The 23,898-nt window shown below is 33.9% G+C and overlaps 1 protein-coding gene across 5 annotated transcripts in view; it reads left to right on the top strand.

Moving 5' to 3' along the window:
• The window catches only part of YTHDC1 (YTH N6-methyladenosine RNA binding protein C1), a 33,511-nt gene extending 12,246 nt beyond the window's left edge, over positions 1-21,265 (top strand). For 3 of the 5 annotated variants that reach the window (XM_087827136.1, XM_016213208.2, XM_016213207.2), the window contains 13 exons: positions 3,643-3,732; positions 4,183-4,236; positions 4,790-4,884; positions 6,560-6,668; positions 6,757-6,874; positions 10,619-10,703; positions 11,656-11,822; positions 14,336-14,418; positions 15,618-15,654; positions 15,727-15,790; positions 15,901-15,963; positions 17,552-17,686; positions 20,280-21,265. In XM_087827136.1, coding sequence (XP_087683262.1) covers positions 3,643-3,732; positions 4,183-4,236; positions 4,790-4,884; positions 6,560-6,668; positions 6,757-6,874; positions 10,619-10,703; positions 11,656-11,822; positions 14,336-14,418; positions 15,618-15,654; positions 15,727-15,790; positions 15,901-15,963; positions 17,552-17,686; positions 20,280-20,504 — 1,325 coding nt within the window. In that variant the 3' untranslated portion in view covers positions 20,505-21,265. The remainder of the gene's footprint in view (positions 1-3,642; positions 3,733-4,182; positions 4,237-4,789; positions 4,885-6,559; positions 6,669-6,756; positions 6,875-10,618; positions 10,704-11,655; positions 11,823-14,335; positions 14,419-15,617; positions 15,655-15,726; positions 15,791-15,900; positions 15,964-17,551; positions 17,687-20,279) is intronic. The other 2 variants (XM_087827154.1, XM_016213209.2) reach the window with 1 other exon arrangement.
• The last annotated feature ends 2,633 nt before the right edge of the window (positions 21,266-23,898 follow it).

The following is a 23,898-nucleotide window of genomic DNA, read 5'->3' as shown; positions in this document are numbered from 1 at the left end:
ATATCTTTGATAATTTTTAATAATGCATAGAACCCAAAAATTGCATTGGCAGTATGAATAAGTGTTCATTTATTTTGGAGAATGTGTATAACACCCATGGTGTTAGAAACATTTTATTATAGGAATCTTCTCTTTGGTGTCCATGGTAGAAACTATTTCTTAGACTTGAATGTTTGTCTAGTTTAAGTCATACAAGGGAGACTTATTGAAATGGGTAGGACCTGAAATCTACATTTTTAACAAGCTTCTGTAGCAAGGTACTTAGTAATACTTTATATTTTTGTAGAAAAGATATTTCAAATTGAGTGGTAGCTGATAGTTTTATAAAACCTTGGTTTCAAAACTTAATAGAAGATATAGATATATCTGTATATATACACACATATATAGATATAAAATATATATTATGTATATATGTTAGTTTAAAAAAAAGATACCTGTAACAGTTTATTTTCTTTATTAAAGGAAAATTTGCAGATTTTCCTTCAATGATCCCTTATGTGGAATATGTTTTAGAGACTGTATTTAGAATATATTTAGCATTATTTTTATCATGGAGTAGTTTCTCTTTATAATGTGTAAAAGAAATAATGAGGTGGATTTGAGGCTCCTTGATTATGTCTATTTTTATTTTTTAATTTTTTTATTATTAACATTTAGAATTTTGGTTTTTTAAAAATATATCTTTATTGATTTCAGAGAGAGGAAGGGAGAGGGGGAGAGAGAGAGATGGAAACATCAATGATGAGAGAGTCATTGATCGCTGCCTCCTGCACAGCTCCCACGTCGGGGTTGAGCCCGCAACTCCAGCATGTGCCCTGACTGGGAATCAAACTTCAGTCTTCTGGATCGTGGGTGGATGCTTAACCCCTGAGCCACGCTGCCTGGGCAATGTCTGTTTTTAAATACAAGGGATTACAGTTTAGTTTCTGTGCCATGAATTTTTTTAGATTTCAGTTTATTTTACCTTATTTTTTTCCTCAGAATTTTTACTAACTTTTTTACAAAAGTGACACACTTTTGATGGTTGTTAAAGATTTGCTTGTTAGATGACTTTTATTGTACTTTTGACCTGAGAATAATAGATGGGAGAGGAGATCATAAACTTAAGAGCAGTGGAGTTACTTATACAAAGAAAGATGAAAAATGCTTGGAGATTTCTCATGGTAATGGTAGATTTAACATTACATAAAAACAGTTGGACAGGATTTTATTTGTGCTCTTATTTTTTTTTTTCCCCCTGCATTTTCTTTGTGAGAGATCCTTTTAGTACTTTGAACCATACAAGTTTTTTAAAATTAAATTTTTTGGATAACATTGGTTAATAACATTGTAGACATTTCAGGTATACAGCATCTGTATATTCACTCCCCAAAGATTAAGTCTCCTTCCATCACCATATATTTGACCCCCATAAAATACATTTATTTATTTATTATTTATTTATTTATTTATTTTTAATATATCTTTATTGACTTCAGAGAGAGGAAAGGAGAGGGAGAGATAGAAACATCAATGATGAGAGAGTCATTGATCGAGCCTGCAACCCGAGCAAGTGCCCTGACCGGGAATCAATCCCCTATTGCCTGGATCCTAGGTCAATCGATGCTCAACCGCCAAGCCACGCCCGGCCGGGCAAAAATATATTGTTTTAAATAACGAGATGTATCATCCTTAGTGATCAATTAATAATGGTTAGACTCCTAAATACTATTCAGAAGAAAAATTAAAATATGCTAGGCCTGGGGGTGGGGTGGATGCCCGGTGAAGGGGATAAGTGGGGGTAAAAAGGGGACATCTGTAATATTTTCAACAATAAAGATGATGAAACTAAAAAAATATATATGCTAGGATTTCTGAAATATGTAAAAAGTTTTCAACAACGTTTTATGTTTTTAATCCCATATGGATGTGTTATTCATTGATTCAGTGAATCTGGTGTCTGCTATGTGACAGGCACTAGAAAAGAATGTAGTAGGCGAATAAAACCGAAATGCTTTAGAAAGAGATGAACACACGCACATACACACTCCTCCCTTCCCCCCACCCCTACCCATTCTCACCTATTTGGATGAGGTTCTCAGTCATTTTATACTAAAAGGTTCAGTCTATTCACAAAGTTAGGCATCATTATTCAGAGGCAGCAAGCCTGGAAATAAATGCTTTTCTCTGTAGCTGTTTATTGGAAATAATCATTTTGCCCCCATGATTGCTAGTTTTAAAAGGTCTTAGCTTTATAATTGTTCCATTATGTGCTGCTTTGCTCTCCCTTTCAGCTGTAAGAGGAAAATCATCATCATTTACAAGCTTCTTGTTAAATCTATTTGGAGAAGTAGCTGTTAGTAAGTTACAAAGGGAAAGATGTTTAAACTAAAGGAAAAGGAACTTAGGATGTTCTTGGTATTTTCCATCTTACACCTAGAATCCCCTTTCAAAAATAGTAGTAAAATATATTTTCTATTGGCTCAATAAGAATAGAGTTCAGAGTTTGTACTTTCAAGTTACAGGACATGCATTTGAAACTAGTTTCTGCCACCCAGAAACTGTGGGACACTGGCCAAGTTACCTTAACCACCTCTAAATTGAGTTTCCTTTTCTGTAAGTGAGAATAATGACATTGTGTATTTCATGAGCTTGTTAGGAGGATTAAGGGAGATAATTTATTAAAAGCTTTTAAAATAGTTAACTTTATAGTCATATAATAGGAGATTGTATGCAAGATCATTGATGATTATTTTTCAGCTTTGTTTGCATACGTGGGTGTGGGTGTGTGTGTATGTATATGCACTTTCTCTCTTCATATTCCTATTTTATCTCCTAGATGAAAACTAAAGGAGCTTTTAATAGTATAATTAAAATACCAATAAACAGAGACAGGAGAACCTTGTTCCATTTTAGGTCCTCATTTACATGTTTATAAAGTTCCAAATTGACCTTGAAATGGTTCTGTGACAGGTAATACAAACTTTTATGTTTACTGAAGATTCCTGTCTTTTTTTATAGAAATACATAGGGTATCATTAAGATTTTAGGAATAAATTTTAAATTGAATTTGAAGATAAGAGCAGTAATCCAGAAAGGAAATGATCAAGCGGAATGGAAGACACAAAAGCAAGCAGTGGCCACCAGAACGAAGTCATTAGTTTACTACAGTGTTTTTTTATTTTCTTTTTTACAGTTGAGTAGCTTTGGGTCTGGAGTTCTTTAGACATCTAAGATAGAATGAGTTGGGATTGTGATGAAGACTGATAGTATCCTTTTTTAAAAAAGAGGACCTAGAACAGTGGAACCTAATACATAGACAGGAATACAATAAATTTTATTGAAAGAAAAGTTGGGTTTGCTTTGCATATTTTTTCCCCTCTTGGAAAACTTTATTAAAGACCACCTTTATATATAGGATAAATAGTTCACAGTGATGTATTTTTATTTGATTGGAATTGGTGCAAGAAACAACAAAATGTCCATAGTTTTTAACACTGTCTTTGAAATGGAACACCTCATTCTGAGGTAATGGAGTTATCAGTGGAGAGAGATTAGCAATGATTAATATTTAGGGATTATGCAAAAAAAAAAAAAAATGGTACATTCTTGTTACCTATATTGTGATGATTTTAAAAATCTTGTTTGAATTCTTTCTAGATGAGAAAAAGAAGGAAAGAAAGAGAGCTAGAGGCATCTCTCCAATTGTTTTTGATAGAAGTGGAAGCTCTGCATCAGAGTCCTATGCAGGTATTCTCATTTTACCTTGTTTTCTGACCATATCTGACTGATTCTAATGTAATCTGCTGTAGAAAGTGTGTGGAGGCTGTAGTTTAGTGTGATCTTGTTGGTGGCATGTTCAGTGTAATAATTCTAGAGAAAACTAAGCTTTTTCTTATTATTTTAATCCTGTTCTGTTACTGCTTAAGTGGAATTTCACTTTTTTTTTTTCTTGGAAGATGATGATTCAGTGACTAGTTTTCTGAGTGGGAAACTGTTCAAATATACATATTTTTAAAAAATCCAAACAACCCAAAAAGCAAAACACTCGTACACATTGAGAAGTATTTTTTTGTGTGTGTGGGTGCGCCAGGAAGAATAATTTGTCTTGAATGGGAACTTTATGTGACAAGACTGTAGAAATTTTGTCTTATCTCTATTAAAGCTCAATCTGAACAAATGTACTTTGGCTAAATACAGGTTCAGAAAAGAAGCATGAGAAATTATCATCTTCCGTTCGTGCTGTCCGAAAAGGTATCATTTAAATTTGAAATTGTTTTCATTGCATGCTGCATAAAGCCATTATTTTGCCTTATTGGTTCTCCATTAATAGTTGGTTTTAATATAGTAATGTTCTGATATATTAATGAAAAAATAATGTCTTACATAGAGCTCTATTTTACTGTATGTATATCTTTTAGAACAATAGCAAACATCTCAGGATATGTTACAGTTTGGGGGCGCAGTGGTTGGTCTATATTTTTTTAATAGCATAATAGTCTATTATCAATCTTTAAAAGAATAATCTGTGAGAGAACTCTATAAAATTTGTAGCCATTATCATGCTTAAGCATGAATCTGATATATCGGAACATCACTGGATTAGGTTTACCTTCTTGCAAAATGCTGGTTCTTTTCTTAGCTTTGCTTTATTATGTCTTGTGGCTTAGCTTTACAGGTTGAATGGGTGACTATGAGTTTTAAAAGTTTACCTGGGTTGTAAAGGGCTAATTTCAGCTAGTACAACTTAAACCCCTTTGTGTGATGATGACCTGTCATTAATCAATTTGGATTTTTTTTTTTCCAGATCAAACGAGTAAACTCAAATATGTCCTACAAGATGCAAGATTTTTTCTCATAAAGAGTAACAACCATGAGAATGTGTCTCTTGCCAAAGCTAAGGTATTAGCATCAGTTCTGTTGAAATTATCCTAATCTTGAAAATTTTAAATGGGAAATTCAAATTGATAAACATAAGGTACTGTCATTTTTCATAAAAGTTTTAAAGATCCAGAGCCCTGTGCCACTTTAGGGTCTGCTTTGTGCTTGGTTAGGCAGCCTAATAGTAATTTTAGTTTTCTTTTAAAGATGATTTTAGAAGTCAGATATCCGATATGTGTGTATTTTACTTTGTACTGTAGAAGATGTGTTTCTGTTGGTTTTCGTGTTTCTATATTCAGTTGCTTTTTTTTACAAGTTCCTTTGATTAACCAGTTTTTGCTTTATGTTGATGCTTGTTTTTACACTTTGAGATCTTCTTGAAAAGAATTCATTTCTTTATGGAGAGTTTCTTTTATTTTTAGAAGTAAGATCACTGGATTTAGAGGAAAAGGAAAGAGTTAGCTTAAAGGCCCACCCCAGGCTTTACAAAAAGGATATGCCCAGTTGCTGTAGGATGTTGTAAGATAATAATTTTCTTTTTATGTTTTTGCTACAAAAAACAGATTTGTTACACCAACTGTTAGATCTTTCTGTTTTTGGTTTAAAATGAATACAGTTTCTGTTTTTTGGAAAATTAAAAACTAAAGTTAAACACTTTTTTCTAACCATATTTCTATCAGTGTTAACATTCTGTATTTGTAACTTAAATCGAGGTTTACCCATCAAACTTTTCATGTGGAAAGAATAATACCCCAAATAGCTCTCTAGTAGATGTTTATTCTTTGCTTCAGCTGGAGTGGATTTAGGCAGAATTAAGCACTTAGTGTGCGTGAGATTTAGTTTGTATGAGCAGGTTAAGCTGAATTAGAGCTGTTGCCTACCTTACCATTGCCTCTCTGTTGTTTTTTTTTTAAATATATCTTCATTGATTTCAGAGAGAGGAAAGGAGAGGGAGAGAGAGAGATAGAAACATCAATGATAAGAGAGTCATTGATCGAGCCCACAACCTGGGCATGTGGCCTGACTGGGAATCGAACCCCGATCGCCTGGATCCCAGGTCGATGCTCAACCGCTGAGCCACGCCTGACTGGGCTCTCTTTTAATCCTTCATGAACAAAGAATTGATTAATTAAGTGCTTCGGAAATTAACTATGTTCAGGCTCTGTGTAAAGACCACAGTCCTCTTCAGTGAAACTATGGATACATAAAGATTTGAACTTCAGTAGAAAAACGGAGAAATGCTAGAAATATGACAAATTTTTTACTTAATACGGTAATTTTGAATTATTTTGTTAGTCATAGTTTTTCAAGACAAAAAAAATGTTGTATGTGTTGTGCTTCACCTCCAAACAGCATGTTTTTACCACAGTAAATGGCTATATTAAAATAATTGTAGGTGATTTTTTATTACATAGAATTCTAGCCCATAAGATTTGAATTCTCCCCCACCCCCAACATGTGTTTACTATAGTCATGATTTTGCTAACATTGTTGATTTTCTCCATATTTTTCCCTAGTTTAAAACATATATATATTACATTATTTTGACAGCTGATAAATAAGACCTTTCTTCATTATAGCTTACTTAAATTTAAAGTACAACAGTATCAGTAACTTTGGTCTTTTGCAAATATAACTGAAATATGGAAGATTTACATTAATTACAATCTGTATGGTCTTAATATCATTTGTATAGGGTGTATGGTCCACGCTGCCAGTAAATGAGAAGAAATTAAATGCTGCATTCAGATCTGCAAGGAGTGTTATCTTAATATTTTCTGTCAGAGAAAGTGGAAAATTTCAAGGTAAAGAATAAAAATAATTTGGATATATAAAAACATTGATTATACTGTATTAGCATTTTTATCTTATGTTGTGATTTGATTCCTTTAGGATTTGCAAGACTTTCTTCGGAATCACATCATGGAGGATCTCCTATACATTGGGTGCTTCCAGCTGGAATGAATGCCAAAATGTTGGGAGGTGTCTTTAAAATTGACTGGATTTGCAGGTAAGTTGTAATTAAAGTTGCCCTTGTTTTGAATGAATGGGCTACCAGTTGGAAATAATGTTAAAACTCCACAGTTGTTTAGTTTTAATTTATCATTCTCTCTGGTTATTTTGGGGGGATGGGGGGGGGGGTTTCTTCTAGACTGATTTGGATCATAAAATTGAACAGTGTTAAAGTAAAAATCACAATATGTTTAGCTTGTCTTGTTTACTACCTTTATAATCTAATATAGGATGCAAAGTGCAAAGGTTTGTTTATTCAAGTGTTTTATGTACTTTATTCTCTGTAGTAGTAATGTAGCAATAAATTTATCATGAATTAGACAGTCGTTTGGAATGTTATCTGGCATATATCTATATAATTTTAGTGATTTAACATGTTTATTTACTGTGGAGTGGGAAAATACTCTGACTTTGCTAACATTTTAGAGGTGACTAATTTAGTTCTGTAAGAATTGTGTTTTTTAAGGAAGTTAGCAAACCATGCTGAGTTGGCATTTTGATCTTTTGGAAACTGGAGTCATTTAGATCTAAATATGTTTATTAGAAAAAGATTTATTTTTAGCACTGAGTTATTACCATTATTATGTTCTTACTGAATAATCGTACATTGTTTAAAAAATGGTTAAAGAATTAAATGGAGTAGATACAAACAAAACTTTATAACACTGCATGAAATGGACAGTCTTCTGTGGAGAACTGCAAAATGGAGTAGAAGGCAGAAATCTTTTATAGGATAAAGAATGAAAAACAAGGAAGAGACAAGTAGGAAATACCTGATTGGCTATTTCCACACTGTCAACCTTGTTTGGGTGGAGAAAGCCTATCCAAGTGTATCTAACTTTCAGTTTGCTGACATGCCACCCTGGGCAGAAGCAGCTCCATTGTAGGCCTAGAAAATGATTTAAACACATATAGAGCTAATTATTTAAGTGAACTTTATATGGTGTGTGCTAATCTATTATTTATAAAATTAATTTTAGTTAAATAAAAATTACCTGAAAGAGACCCTGCTAATGTTCTGTAAGTTATATGTTAGTTTAGGTGTTGGATTTTGATGGGGATGATGGAGTTGGATAAGAAGGAAAGTAAAATGCTATTCATATTCAGGAAGGCAGACTAACACAAGGAAGAACACGAAAACAGAAACCGGGGGTGGGGGGGGTGGGGGGGTGGTATGTGGGTAGAATAGAGAGCCACCTTTTTTATGAAGCAGATATTAAAGAGAAAAAAAAAAAACAGAAGACCAAAAGGCAGAGATAAAGAGTAATGTAGCCAACCTAAGGAGTTAAACCTTTACTGTGGGACAGTGAGGAACTTTGAAAATACGTGGGCAATGATATAGTGGAAATAATATATTAGACTGATTGTTAATAGAGTAGCAGAAAGCTATATGCATAAAAGTATCATCATTACTCGTCCTTTCATTACTTTCTAGAGAGAAGAATTAGAAGCAATCTAAATTCTCCCATATGGGAAATTGGTTAATTAAATTATGCTTTGTTACTAAAATGTAATATGCAGAAATAATTGTCCACGTTACAAAATAGGAAGATAAAACACATGAAAAAAATTTTACTGTTGGACTTTGATGTTAGGGTGGTGAGAGTGTGGATGATAATCCTCCTCCACTGCACCCAGACTTTTTAAATAAAATTTATAATTGTTTAAAGTTGTAATTAAGTTATAATTAAATGATAATTTATAAAATTTAAAAATTTGTTCATAGGGACAACAAGGTGCCAGTTATTTCTCACAGAGATATAGACATCATTATTATTTTTTGGATGAATAAAACGGTAAAGGCCTAAGGACAAGCTTTTTGGTCTTGTTTTTATGATTAGAACCATTATTGGTGTCACTGGAAATATTTGGAGAAGATACTTTCTTAGGAATAGGAGAAAAATAACCTCCCAGTCTTAGATTAATTGCAGCAAATTTTGTTTTGAATGTGACTTGTTCTGTTGACATTATTTTCCAATTATTGATAAGCAAATTTGTTTCTAAATTTTAGAAGGCAGGCTTAATTTATTCATAGATTATTGGTTTTGTATTCCTCTTCATTGACTTACTGAACATTTTACCGACTTGCTTGAAATGTATTTAGCAGCAGAAGAGCTACAAACTCAACCCATTCATCTTACTAAGGTTTTGTGCACTCTCGTACTACTTTTGATGTGTGAAGTAAGATGTGTGTTAGACTAGGAACCCAGTCTGTTAGTACTCCCTAGTAGGCATGCTCGTCCTCACTGTCCGCTTCCCTTATACATTCGATGTCCCCACCACCACAGAGCATGGCTCCTGTTATTATGACTTTAGATCTATTTCTCTTTCCCTGTGAGTGTCAGAGTTTTTTGTAAGGTTAAAAATGTTGTATAAAATTTGAGCATTCAGTATTCATCTTTAAGAAAGTTCACGCGAGATTAAAATACGTGGTTGGATAGCTTGTCCACTAGATCAGCTTACTTGCTTATGCTTTTTCTTCTCCACTTTGCTTTTGTTCCAAGCCCTTCTCATGGCTTTAAGTGTCATAGCCCTGCCTTACCATTCTCCATAAGGCGTTTCTCAAATCACTTGTCTTTCAGGCTTATACCCGTCACTTCTTCCAGGAAGCAGGTTCTGATAATGATTCTCTCCAAAAGAGATATGACCGTCACATTAAAAACAAGATAAAATTCTTGTATCCTATCTATTGTACTAACTCTTACAAAGTGACTGTGTGGTGCTTGTTTTTTATTCTTGGGTAGCTGTGGGAAAAAGAGTAGCAATGGAAACAGCTCTTACCTTACTCATCTCTGTATATACTTTGGCTGAGCAGTTTCTTTTGTAGATATACTAGTTCTTTAAAGCATTTGTTTAATTCAGCAGTACTCATTTTATGCACAAATAGGTAAAACCTTATCAAATGCTGTTGATTTTTATTTACTCTTTGACAACTAACAAGTAATTATTACATGTCATGTTTGCTTTCAGCACTGTGCTAGGTTGATAAGAACTACAAAAATAGTGAGACCATTTTGTCCTATGGCGCAGAGAGGAGTTAGAGTTTGTTTAAAATTATATAGAATACTAGAAGGGAATAATTAATACATGCAAATTTATAGATTTATAAGACACTTGTATTATGAGCCATTCTGTGAGTAATGTGTAATAATTAATTACCATATTGAAAGGGAGAAGACACTTGGATCTGTGAAAGGTGCCCTGAAACAAGGATAGGGGTTATTTTTATTTGGTATTAACTACCTGGTTAAGATTTAGCTGTTTGTTGATCAGTTAATAAAAAGTACACCTTTTTTTTTTTTTTTTTTTTTTTTTTTGAGTACACAGAATTAAGAAACATACTAAAAATTTTATGTCATTTCATTTGCAAGCTACTTAAAACAAATATGAAGTAGGTGGTGATAACAAATATGAAGTAGGTGGTGATATCCTTGTTAGTAAGACGAAGAAACTCAGGCTCTGAGATGTTGAGAGTTGGAACTCAAGTTCCAAACCGTCTTGGTTTTCAAGTTCATGTTCTTAAGCACTATGGTTTAGGTGTTTTTGAGTACATTGAAAATGGAGAATGTGGAAAGAGTGCATCTCAGAAGGGGCTCCTTCTCTGGGGAATAAGCTCTACCAGTCTAAGTGATTCTTTAAATTTTAGTCACATTTAAACCATGATTAACATATACTGCTGAAGGTACTGTAAGGTCCTTAAAGGATTTGCAAAAGAATGTAATTACTACTACTTTGTATTTAGGCGTGAGTTACCTTTCACTAAGTCGGCTCATCTCACCAATCCTTGGAATGAACATAAACCAGTAAAGATTGGACGTGATGGACAGGTTTGTTGTTTGAATTGATTCTTTAATCAACCCTTTTTGAGATCCTTATTGAAGGATATTTTAAGCCATTTGTGTAAGAATTTGTGTGCAGGATTAAGGGAAAATGTTCTTATTTGACGTTTATGATTACTGTGATTATCACTGATTAATAAGACCTCCATGATGTTAGAAGCTTTATTTGGTACTTTCATTAATACAATTGAAGGAAAAGTTTTTAAGAGAATTGTCCTGATTTTAAATGGCTTTTCATTATTTTATTACTGATATTCTGAATTTTGTATACCTTTAAGGAATGCCGATTAACATGTTTGCTTATGTTTTCTGAATAGAAGGAAGTTTTATAAAAAGTTCAGTGTATGTACTGAGATTTTCAAGTCCACAAATGAAATTAAAAGTGTACAGTTATTTAAAATAAACCCAAACCTTTGACTGTCATAGTTTTCTGAGGTAATTTTGAACCAGGAGTAGTTTTCATTGCTTATAAGTGAAAATGTTGATAATTGGAAAATAAACTTAATTTGTAAAAGCCCATAGGTTAGTATGCCTTCATAGTTAATCTAATGTATTTCAGTGTGCATTTAGCAGTTTATGATTATCAAAGTTGTTGGCATACACTAACATACATGTTTTTCCTCCACTGTCCTGATATTTCTGTGTTTTGTACAAATAAATAAATTGCAGAGGGCAGGTGTCTCAGAGTTTCAAGCAACTGCATTTGTATATTTAACTTTGGAGGTTCTGCACTTTTTAGTTTTACCTTTATTAAATACATGAAACACTTTTCAAAGATTTAAACCTTCCAAGGAAGTTTATTGGAATCCCACTTGATCACCAACTTTGGGAAGGAAGCTTTCAAAACAGTCTGTTTTTGTTCTTATACATCAAGAAAAATACAACTTTATTGAAAGTTTCTTTTGTTTTCATCTTGTAACTTACTACTTTTCTATTCTAGGAAATTGAACTCGAATGTGGAACCCAGCTTTGTCTTCTATTTCCCCCTGATGAAAGTATTGACTTGTATCAGGTCATTCATAAAATGCGTCACAAGAGAAGAATGCATTCTCAGCCCCGATCAAGAGGACGTCCATCCCGTCGAGAACCAGTCCGGGATGTGGGAAGGTTAGAAACGTTCTTTGGACTGATAATAGGCACATGTATCAGAATAACATGATGGAGGAATGTGATTCGTCAAGTTTGCCCTGCGATAAAGAAGAAAGAGAAAATCCTCAAATCAAGCTGCATGGACTAGTTTGTGGCTTCATTGAGGATTTCACATGGTCACCTTGGTCTCAGTCATTTTTCAAGAGGAAAATGGGGATTTTTCCTTATACAGAAAAAATTATTTGCTAAAAAGTAATAACCAGTTTAGATTAGTTGATATTCTGATAATGCAATGTATAAAATTGAAACGAGGTAGGCCTTTGTTGCTAAGAACAGGCTAGAAAGGAGGAAATCTTTATTCGCAAAAAATGTTAATATTTTGTAAAAAGCCTTTTCTTGCAGGTGTGTCTCTGGATAAGCCTTATGAGATATGGGACTTTTATAAAGGATCACTAATATTTTTTCAGAAGATGACGCCTCATTATAGAGGATAAATATTTTAAGTTATTTTGATATTCAAGAGGAGCATTATTGGGACTGTTTCAGATTTTACCACCGTGATGTGTTAACCCCATTGCCAGATATTCTCTAACATGTACCCAGTGAATTCATACATCTTGCTGAGCTTCTGAAAACAATAGGTCCTTTCCAAAGGGGATCAAGTGGCCCTGGGAGACCCGGCAACAAACCAAACAGAAGGGCTGTTGCTGTGTCTGTTTACAACTTTTCCAGATGCTGGCAGTACCTGTGGACTTAAAGTGTTTTTTAGAGGATCGCCATGCTTATTGATCACTACTTTATGAACTAAACATCATTTTCCAGGAAAAGGGGGTTTAACTTGTTACAGAATTGGAGAAGTCTTTGCAAAGGACTGATTTAAGCCCTTCTACCCAACACCTTCCCCTGTATAGATTTGCATACAGCTAATCTAAAATATTCTGCTAAAGACTCTTGGATGTATGGTTGATGGGATGAAACCTTTGGTTAAGTTTCCTTTTGATGGAAACATCCTGTGGTAGGTACAGATAATCCAACAAGAGTCCCCATTTCTTTGAGCTTAAAAAAAGGACACTGTCAAGTAGGTAGGAGGAAACCTGGCAGAGCCCCCTTATTTTTGGCCTAAGAGGACTGAGCACCAAGATGTCTTTTGAAGTTTTAAGCTAAGAGGTTTCCAGTGCAATACAGTACATACAACTGAAGTTTTTACCTCAGTTTTGCAATGGACTGCAAACTATACTTATTACACCACTACACCTTCTCTCAAGCCTGCCAGGGCCTCCATATATGTATGTGGCTTACAGCTTAAAGTCAGTAGTTGGACTACTATATGAACTGTTACTATCATGTTTTATACCGGTCGTAAATGCACTCCCCAAACTACAAGAAAGCGGTATGTTTATTTTTTAAACCAGCTTTTAATTTTCATAGTCTTATTTATTGTAGATGCAACTGTGTTATTCTGTTGGGGGTGGGGCTTGGTGTTATTGCACTTATAGTTTGCTTGAACTTGTGTTTCAAAAGTTAATGAAAGCAGTTAATATTCAGAGAAATAGCTGGAAAACTAGTGATGCCAGGTTATTTGACAGAGTTTTTGATAGAGTTTATTAGACATTAAGGGTAAAAATATATTTATTACTTAAAAAATTTGGACTTTTAAAGATTTTGTGTAGCTCTCTCTTAAATGCTAAGTAAAGTGAAGTATATTTAATGATGTATTACATTAACCATTAAGATTTATGGACGATTTAGTAAAGAGCAACACCCAGAGAGTAAAATTTCCCCTTCTAAAGAAGACACTTTGAACTTCTTTTATGAACTCTGTTAAAACTCTGCCCCATTACTTGCCAGCTTTATTTTAAGGTATTGTCTCTGGAAGAAATTCCCTTAATTTTTAAATGTTACTAAATACAGAAGTTTATTTTTTATAGTATTATCAAAGCTTTCCTGTAAAGTCACTTTTAATAAGTATCAAATTTTCTGTATGATGATGTGAAAAGTACAATTTTGTGCAAAGCAGAAGAAAAATATTTAAGAAATTCTTAATTTTGTTGAGACATCCTACAATGACATTAGTAAGTTTAAATATATAGATTTTAAAGTTACCTATTGTGTAATGATGATAGGGTTTTTTGTTTTTGTTTTGTTTTTTTTCTTTTTCACCTGAACGGATACTTTATTTGGGAAAGTGTATTAATTGTTTAGCTGGATATTTACATTAGTTTGAGGGTGGCTCATTTACTTTTGTTTAGAATACTAAACTGTGATTTATGTATGTTGAGCAGATTACTCTTTCCACCTATCCCATCATAGCATGAGGATTGCAGGAGAGTATCTACTTCCAGCAATACATTTAAAGATTGATTTATAGTAATTTGAGGAATTAAAATTTAGAAATTTTAAGATTATTTGTTTACCACAAATTGGGTGTTAAATAATGGGCGATTCTCTTTATTTCTGTCAGAAACTCTTGCTTTGCTCTTTGTTCTCCCAGCAGGTTTTGGTTTAATTTCTAATATGTCTAATTTGTATAGGCGTCGACCAGAAGATTATGATATTCATAACAGCAGAAAGAAACCAAGGATTGACTATGCCCCTGAGTTTCACCAGAGACCAGGTTAATATTTTATAATCCTGCAGATATTTGACTTAAAATTACTAAACAACAACAACAACACAGAAACTTCTGTTGTGATATGTATAGTTTTAAAAGTGAGAAAACTAGGACATGGCTATTCGAACTTTAGGAAATTATTAATCCTCACCTTGTAATTCTTCCTCTCCTTTATTAAGGTTGTCTCACCTATTCTAGTGTGACTCATCATAAATCTATTAATTACCTGAAATTGCTAATTTATAGTTAGAGAAAACGATGCTCTTACACTTCTTATGCTTTTTATTCCCTATGATATTTAGTATTTCATGTGGTATGTAGTTTTGATTAGAAACAAATTATGCTATATTTTTCCAAATAAAAATTTTTGAGTTCATGTTTTTAGAGAGGAATGGGAAATATTTTGTGATCTAAAAGCCAGCTTTTAAATTAGTCTTTTCCTTAACGGAACTTTAAAAAGGGAAAGTGTACTTACAAGAAGGTATTTATTTTAAATAGTGATACATATGTAGAAATTAAAGCTCTTTGGAAATTGGTATTAGTGAGTACTACAGCGCTGTTACATAACAAGTGGCTTGTGAAGCCTTACTCTTCTCCAAAAAGGGATATCACAGAGTGAAATTCTGCTGTTCTCCAATAACGTGGCTACTCAAATTTTTTGTGTTTTAATTTGCTGAATCCTTAAGAAAAGAAGGTGGAAAAGAATATTATCGCCATGGTTCTTTCATTTAAAATGTGTCCATCTTTATTTTTTCAATTTTGTTATTATTCCCTTTAAGTTTGCATTTTTAAAAAGTATCTGTGGTTGACTTAGGAAGACTGTGTATACTGAAGTAGAAGGTAAACCTTTGTTTTAAATTCTGTTACAGTGTCCTCAAGATACTTCCTCTGCCTTTAAATTCCTTATGGTGCAGAATGAAGAAATTTTCTATTTAGCAAAAATTGGGGTGTGGATTTAGAAGATCAATAGGAAAATCTCTTTAGCAGTTTATAATTCTGTGGTATCAGTAAATTATTACTTTCTAGATTATCATGTAATCTGAGAAGAAAAGTCTGAAAATGGAATAATATAATAATAGTATCACTTACTAGAATCACTATATTCATGGGAAGAATTGAGATGAGTGGTAAGGAAGGTTTAAGTATGATGCCATAATAAAAACTATAAATTTGATATACTAAAATGCTTGATGTTTGAACAGGGTATTTAAAGGACCCACGATACCAGGAAGTAGATAGGTAAGTTGGGTTCACTCTTGCTTAGTTTTGAATTGCATTCTTGGAACTAGTTTGTGAATTACCTGAATTTAGTTTCACAAATCTTATTCCCAACAGACGATTTTCAGGAGTTCGCCGAGATGTGTTTTTAAATGGGGTAAGCATTTCACTTCATATATTAAATGTACATAAAATTAGGGTCCGATTTATTTTGTAGTTCTGAATTTTATTTTTATCTCTTATTGACATTGTCATCTTTTATTTTAGTCCTACAATGATTATGTGAGGGAATTTCATAACATGGGACCACCACCACCTTGGCAAGGAATGGTTTGTATTCTATTTTTGCAAGTTATTTAACTTTATTTGCAGTTTCTTATATTTTGAGTGCTTACGTGGAATATGATTGTTAAATTACTTATTAAGAGACTTACGTAAAGACTAACGAATTGACTAGATATGTGTTAATAATAGGCTTAATAATGTGTTAATAATTGATAAAGGGTTTATGGTTTATTATTGTAGTGGCTAGTGGTACAAACTCTCCCTGGCTTTTATATACCTTACCTTCTCAATTCTTACCTTGGGCAAGTTTTATAATTTCTTTCTTAGTTTTCCTTGAATGTAAAACTCAGTAGGCATTCGTTCATTCTTTGGCTCATCAAACTAATACTTAGTACCTACTCTCTACAAGGCACTGTGCTTGCTCTGGGTATATACCGGTGAACAAAAAGGACATTATCCTTGTATTGCTTAAAATTTAATGGAATAGTGTCAGTCTAATACGATTGTTGAGAAGCTAAACTTAAAAAATACATGTAAAGTTTAGGATAGTGCCTGGTCCTAATGTTAAGTAAATTCTTCATATAAAATAAGGTTAATTAAACCCTGTTCCTAATTTCTACTTTTTTCCTTTAAGAAAACGATATTCTTCTTGGAGTATATTTTAAGGTATTGAGGATAGCTGAAGCATTAATTCGCAAGAAATGAGAAACTTGGAAATTTAAATAGATTTTAAAACGGGTGAGGAAACTTTTTTCTGCCAAGGCCATTTGTGGGCCATATAAAATTATCAACTTAAAAATTAGCTATGAAAAAAGCTCCTAGATTTATTGAATTTCGAGTCCCACCTGTGGTTGCCTTGGCAAGGCCAGACCAAATGATTTTGCCATGGGCGGGCTGGACATTCTCCACCCCTGCTTTAAAAGAAAAAATTAATACGACCTGTAATGTGGCCTCTTCATCTGACTTTTGTTTTACTTAAGGTACTGTATACAGATACATGAATTATAAGGTGTTTTCTTCCTTTTAGAGATGTATGAAAATTTAAAAAATAAAAATATTTAATATTAATAACATCTTGGCACTAACAAGGGAAGTGACATTTGATTTGCCCTTGGTTTATTATCAATTTAAAAGTTCATTAGCTCCTAGAAGGTTAGATTTGTACATCATGGTTAAAATGACTGATTCTAGAGCCAGAATGCCTCATGTCGTGTCCCAGTTTCACCCCTTTATTAGCAATGTGATCTTAAGCAGGTTACCTAGCCAGTTGGTACCTCAGTGTCCCCTTTTATAAAATAGGAGTAATAGTACCTATCTCAAAGGGTTGCCATGAATTAAATGAGATATGTAAAGTGCTTAGGACAGTGCCGACTCATAGTATGTAAGGGATCACTCTTTTAGTATTTAAATGATACTGTATAAAATCTTAAATCTTAAAAGATGTGTAATTAGAGTTTATCAACAAGCAAATAAAGGGTATTTGAATAACCTTTATGCCATCAAAGTAGGTGGCTAGTATAAATTGTTTGGGATGGGTGGTTTGGGTAGGGGAATTCTAAGAGTGGTTAGTTTGTTTATAAGGATATTTGGTACATGTTTATGGAAGTGGGCTTTTTAATTAATTCATTTTTAGGCTCCTTATCCTGGAATGGAACAGCCTCCACACCATCCTTACTATCAGCACCATGCTCCACCACCTCAAGCTCATCCTCCTTACTCAGGACATCATCCAGTACCACATGAAGCAAGATACAGAGACAAACGAGTTGTAAGTACATGGGAAGGCAAAAGTGTGAGGGAACTACTTAGAATTCTGTAGATAAATAAATGTGGAAACTACCATATTACATTGAATGGTGAACCGTTTCATATTCTTACTGCAGATTGTTTCGGAGTAATTCACAATTTCTTTTTATTTAAAGAGGCTAAGCCCTTTGGATTATTTAGATAGACTATATTTGTTCTACTGATCAAACACAAATTGCTTAAGTTGAGGCAACTCCTACATGCAGCTCTTAGGTAATGTCCTAGGGGTATATAGTATACTAGGATATTTCCTTTCTGTACTGGTGTCTTCAATTATAATTGTGTAATTAATATTATTGCAAATAGTATTTCTAAGCTTTTTGTCTATTGTGACTCAATTAATTTTCATAGGATAGACGGTGTATAGTTAGTTAACAGATAAACCTCCAGCCTCATACAGTCATTTGTTTCTACCAAATTTTGTTAAAGCTAGTACCCAAGTGAATTGTTTCACCTCTATCTCTGATTCTTATGATGGTGCTAACAAATGACAAACATTAAGAAATGCATCAGAGTAGTAAATTGTACTTAGTAGTTACTGGTTCTAGTATTTTGATATGGTTGATACAAAAGCTTTTTTGATCACTTCAAAAGAAGATGAATGAAAGATAATCTCTAGTTTGAGTTTTTGGCGTTTTTATTATACTAGTCAGGCTGACTTTATTAAATGGTATCAGTTTTCTTCCTAATAGTAATTTTATTTTTAAAAGTGAAATTGTCTCCTGGCAGTTGTTAGCATAATTCTTTTGTATATAAGTTTGGTAGCCTTAGAAAGGTAGTTTGATTGTTAAAATAGGATATACAATTTGCGATTTCACCCACCAACCCTAACCCCCAACACTGGGCTAAGGAACCATTCTTGTATCCTCCCACTTAAATGAAGAGTGTGCGTTTTTGAGAGGGCCTGCCTGCCCGCCAGCTCCCTAGCCTGGCCTGTCTTTGGGATGCTTCCATCTGTGGTCATTTATGTCCCCATCCCAGTGGTTTTCAGCCTTTCTCATCTCATGGCAAACAAACTAACTACTAAAATTTTGCAGCATGTCAGTATTTTTTGCTGATCTGACAAAAAATAGGTCTCACTTTGATTTACAAAAATAATAATGATAATAGTAATAATAATAGTAATTACCTACCCTTTTTACTCCAGAGTGACTTTTTAAAAAATCAGGTGCTGCCCAGCCAGGCGTGGCTCAGCGATTGAGCATCAACCTAGGATACAGGAGATCGGGGTTCGATTCCCAGTCAGGGCACATGCCCAGGTAGCAGGCTAGGCAGCTGATCAATGGCTCTCTTATCATTGATGTTTCTATCTCTCTCCCCCTCCTTTCCTCTCTCTGAAATCAATAAAGATATGTTTTAAAAAATAAATAAATCAGGTGCCTGTACTTACATATAAGGATTTCTGGTACCAAGAATTTTCCCATGAGATGCAACCTTACTATGTGATGTGACCAATAAGATGCAGCTCTATTATATGACCTATATATTTATGGTTCAAGACAGGGCATTTACTCTGGGTGACTTTTGTCATGTTGGCTGTTGTCATTTTTTTATTTGACAGTCTAAGAGAAAAGAACTCAGTGCCCCTGACTAGTCAGATATTACATGTTTTAAGGTACACTGGTTGAAAATCACTGCTTTGTCCTAACAGAGATGATAATCCCCAAATCATATCATGTTAGGACCTTAATATTCAGTAAAACAGTTTAAGAATCCTAGCTGACTAGTGCTTACATAATACTCACATTTCCATTATATATGAAAGGTAATGTGGAATTGTGTTTTTGAATCTCCTGTTCTGTATATTTACATTTACTTTGGAAAAGAGACTAAGTTCACTAAGTAAAGGTGAGAAGTAAGAGTAGAAAGCTAGAGCAAGGGCTTAGCTTAGAAGTAATGACAGTGACAACTTGCAGCTCCCTTAGACAGCTGTTCATTTTGTCCTTATTCCCCTTAGCCTTCCATGTATTATTAGCTTTGTGTGGAATAGACTCCAGAATCCTATTTGAAGTACATATTTTCTTAAAATCCTATCAAATTTCATAAAATATTTGTCATCGACAATGGTTTAGTTTGGAAGAAAATTTGGAATGTGAGAATTTCTAATTCCACTTTAAGAGGGTAGAGTTTGGTTCATGTTAGTTTGTAGAATCAAAGGAGGAAATTATCATTAGGATTTAGCTGTTACAGAAAAACTTTGATGACATTTAGCATAGTTGTCAGCCTGTATGCATGATGTGGTTTATGGTCATTAGTAGATGATTACTTTGGCCTAAATCGTATTTAAAGGGATTGGATGGGAAAGTCATTAAAGTTACATCCAGAAACTGCATGAAGTGATTTTTCAACGAGATATGGGTGTAATCCTTTTGTAGGTTTCTAATTAGTTAAAACACCAGTCCTGTTTCTAAATGTCAGAATTACATTCTGTGAATTATTGCATTAGTGCATTTCTCTAGATTCTTTCTTTCTACAAGACAATAATTACAGTATAGGAATTCATAAATTCCATTCAATTTTTGACATACCTAAGCAATTTCTTTTACCCTTTTTAGCATGATTATGACATGAGGGTGGATGATTTCCTTCGTCGCACACAAGCTGTTGTCAGTGGTCGGAGAAGTAGACCCCGTGAAAGAGATCGGGAACGAGAGCGAGACCGCCCCAGAGATAACAGAAGAGACAGAGAGCGAGACAGAGGACGTGATAGAGAAAGAGAAAGAGAACGATTATGTGATCGGGACAGAGACCGAGGGGAGAGAGGTCGATACAGAAGATAATGCGCTTTGGAAGCACTGATTGTTTAAAGATAAAAAATCTTGTATTTTTTTTGTGTGTGTTTACAAGTAGTAAATTTATTTTCAGCTGTCTACTTAAAGTTCATTGTGTAGAAGGATTTATTATGACCCTCTTTGTTCCAAGCATGCAGTATAATAAGAACTGGAAAAACGCAAATCCTCCAAAAAATGCACAGTTGACAGTTTGAGTTGACACTTTCATTGGGGCAGAATGGAATAGTCCAAGAATGTAGATATGATTTATTCTCCATAAACGTTCATCTACTTACAGTGTGTTCATTCTAGAGTTACTTTTTTTGTTTTCTTTCTTTTGAATTTTGATTGATGACTGCCAGGATATTTTGCTTCGATGTGTTCCTAAGTGTAGTTGCACACGGTTCAGTGAAGATAATGCTGCTATCGAGTGTGCAGTTATTGAAGTATGATGGCTTGACTGTGGCGGTGTTGTAGCAGCCTCTTGGTTTCTTCTTTTCCCTTTTTTTAACCTTAAGCGACTTTTTATTTTTCTTCAGTCTTCAATGATGAGAGCAATATTATGAAGACATTGCTATCTAATTTTTAATCTTTTTCAATAAAAATTTCCTATGTTCAGTAGCATGGTTGATGCTATTGTTTAGCCTTTCCCTCCGAACTGTAAGCATTGGCTTGGAATGTTCACAACTTGCGTGTGTGGCAACAGAAGATAATTCCCATATTCTACATTGCTACTGTTTTGTATAAAATAAATTGGTAAAGATTGAGAATATCTGTTGTATTTCTTTCTTGCCTCGATGTAAGTTTGTTTTCGTATGCATTGAAAGACATGAAATAATGTTTGTGTTTAGGAATTGTAGGCACCCCATTTGCCTGTTTTTGTGTAGCTTAGCAGAAATGATTGACCTAAGCCAATTATATTAAAAGCTTACTTCTATTTCTAATGTAAGAACTAATGGTACACAGTGGAATTATGTTGATATTTTGGTTAAGCATTTATTCGTCTGATAACATTTTAGGATCTGTTCTGGTCACAGGAGTGATTTCTTATTTCAGGTTTTCTGTTGTAATCATCTTTGTTAAGTGAACTAATTTATGGATATTTTTCTACTTTTAAATGTAACCCTCTTATAGTTAGTTAGATACTAAGTTAACTGTCAGTTCCTCCCAGTTTAACAAGCCATGTAAAAATAGAGAGCCACACAGAAAAGCAGTTTAAAAAAGATTTTTTTTGCATTTCAGTTTCTTAGGTTATACCTGAAATTTCGGCCTTTCTTAGCTTGAATAATTAAACCTTGGAATATTTGAAATTTGACCACTTTTTTCCTCTTTTCATAGTATTATAATAGCTCTCAAGTTTACATTTAATCTGTATTTATTGGTCTGAACAGGGGAACACAGGAACTTCACTCTTGAAGGATATTTAAAACTGTCAGGTTGCTTTTATATTCTCACTGTCATTTAGAATATTTTCCCATGCATTCACTACTCGTAGTTTTATTTACCTATTTGAAAAATAAAGCCTAAGGATTTATTTTAAATCTTGAAATGTGGCAGAAAAAAAACTGGGTGTTAGGAAACCTTGGTTCTGTTTTCAGCACTGCCTTTAATTAAACCAGTTGGTAATATAAGGTAAATCGTTTCATCAGATAGTTACACAAGTTTTAATATGTAAGGTGTTTTGTTTTGTTTTTAAAGTTCTTAAACTCTGATGAATTTGTAAAATGTAGAGGAGTCACCAAAATGTTAAGCTGGTAAGTAGAATTAGTCATTTTTCTAAAATAATAGTAATCATAAATTATAAACCACATTAATCACTTAGTATGCAAAGGCACTTTGTGCTTCCTTGTACTGACATATTTCATCTTCATGTAACATCCCACTTCCTATCTTTGTTTTTAAGATTTTTTTAATTGATTTTTAGGGAGGGAAGTGGGGGGGGAGAGAGAAACATTGATCGGCTGCCTCCTGCATGTCCCAACTGGGGATCGAGCCCAAAACCTGGGCATGTGCCCTGACCAGGAATGGAACCAGCAACCCTTTGGTACATAAGACAGTGCCCAACCAGCTGAGCCATGTCTGCCAGGGCCCCACTTTCTATTTTTACAGATAGGAAGACAGGCCAGAGAAGCTAATAACTTGCCCAAGATTACAAGGTAGTAGCTGATAGAGCCAAGATTCTACCCGTATTTTTATATAATTGGATATTTTTGGAGAAGCTACCTCATCTCTTGGGAAAAATAAAAAATTGTTCTAAATGATGATGCTAGGTTCTAAGGATATTAAACATTTCCTTCAAGCGTCCTTACTAAGGAGAGTTTTTCTCAAGTGTCCAATCATTTAGATGTTAACCTATGTTTTGTATTTAGGGTGTTAAGAAACTTAGTGTCTCATTAACATTTTTTCCTGTCTTCACCCAGTAACTTAATTTTATTTATCTTTGTTGAAAGTATTTCAGATGTTCCCCCTTTTTTCCCTATTAACCCCCTTCCTCCCCCCTTCCATCCCCTCCCTAGGCCTTCACCCCATCATTGTCTATGCCCACAGGTTATGAATATAAGTTCTTTGGTTGATTCTCCCCTCCCCATCCCCCCTTCTCTCTGAGATTCATCAGTCTGTTGCATGCTTCATTGTCTCTGGATCTGTTTTATTTGTCAGTTTATTTTGTTGATAGGATTCCACATATAAGTGAGATTATGTGATACTTGTCTTCCTCTGACTGGCTAATTTCGCTTAGCATAATACTCTCCAGGTCCCTCCATGCTGTCCCAAAGGGTAAGAGATCCTTCAATATTATTTTGTATTTGTTTCCCATGTATTGCCTAGTGGTTAGGCAATATATACTTTACAAAGTAATCTGGTATTTCAAGTACCTGCCTGACAGCATACATAGTTATTACAATATTATTGACTGTATTCCCTATGCTATAATGTATCTGCTCATGAATATTTTGTAACTACCAATCTGTGCTTCTCAATCCCTTCATGTTTTTTACCCAGGCTCCCAGTGCTCTTCCATCTGGAAACCATCAGTCTGTTCTCTGTAACTATGAGTCTTTCTGTTTTATTTATTACATTCTTTAGGGTTCACATATAAGTGAAATCATATGGTACTTTTCTTTCTCTGACTGACTTATTTTACTTAGCAGAATACCCTCTAGGTCTGTCCATGCTATCCCCAAATGGTAAGATTCCATTCTTTTCATTACTGAGTAATAACCCATTGTATGTATATACCACAACTTTTTTACCTACTTGTATATTGATTGACACTTCAGTTGCTTTCATATCTTGGCTGTTGTAAATAACACAATGAAAATAGACATGTATATGTTCTTTTGAGTTAGTATTTTGGCTTACTTTGGATATATCCCAAGAAATGGAATCACTGGGTCATAATAAA

Source organism: Miniopterus natalensis, chromosome 1, assembly GCF_054644295.1.
Source record: "Miniopterus natalensis isolate mMinNat1 chromosome 1, mMinNat1.hap1, whole genome shotgun sequence".
NCBI classification, from domain to species: Eukaryota; Metazoa; Chordata; class Mammalia; order Chiroptera; family Miniopteridae; genus Miniopterus; species Miniopterus natalensis.
This window is presented reverse-complemented; position numbering and strand designations above follow the sequence as displayed.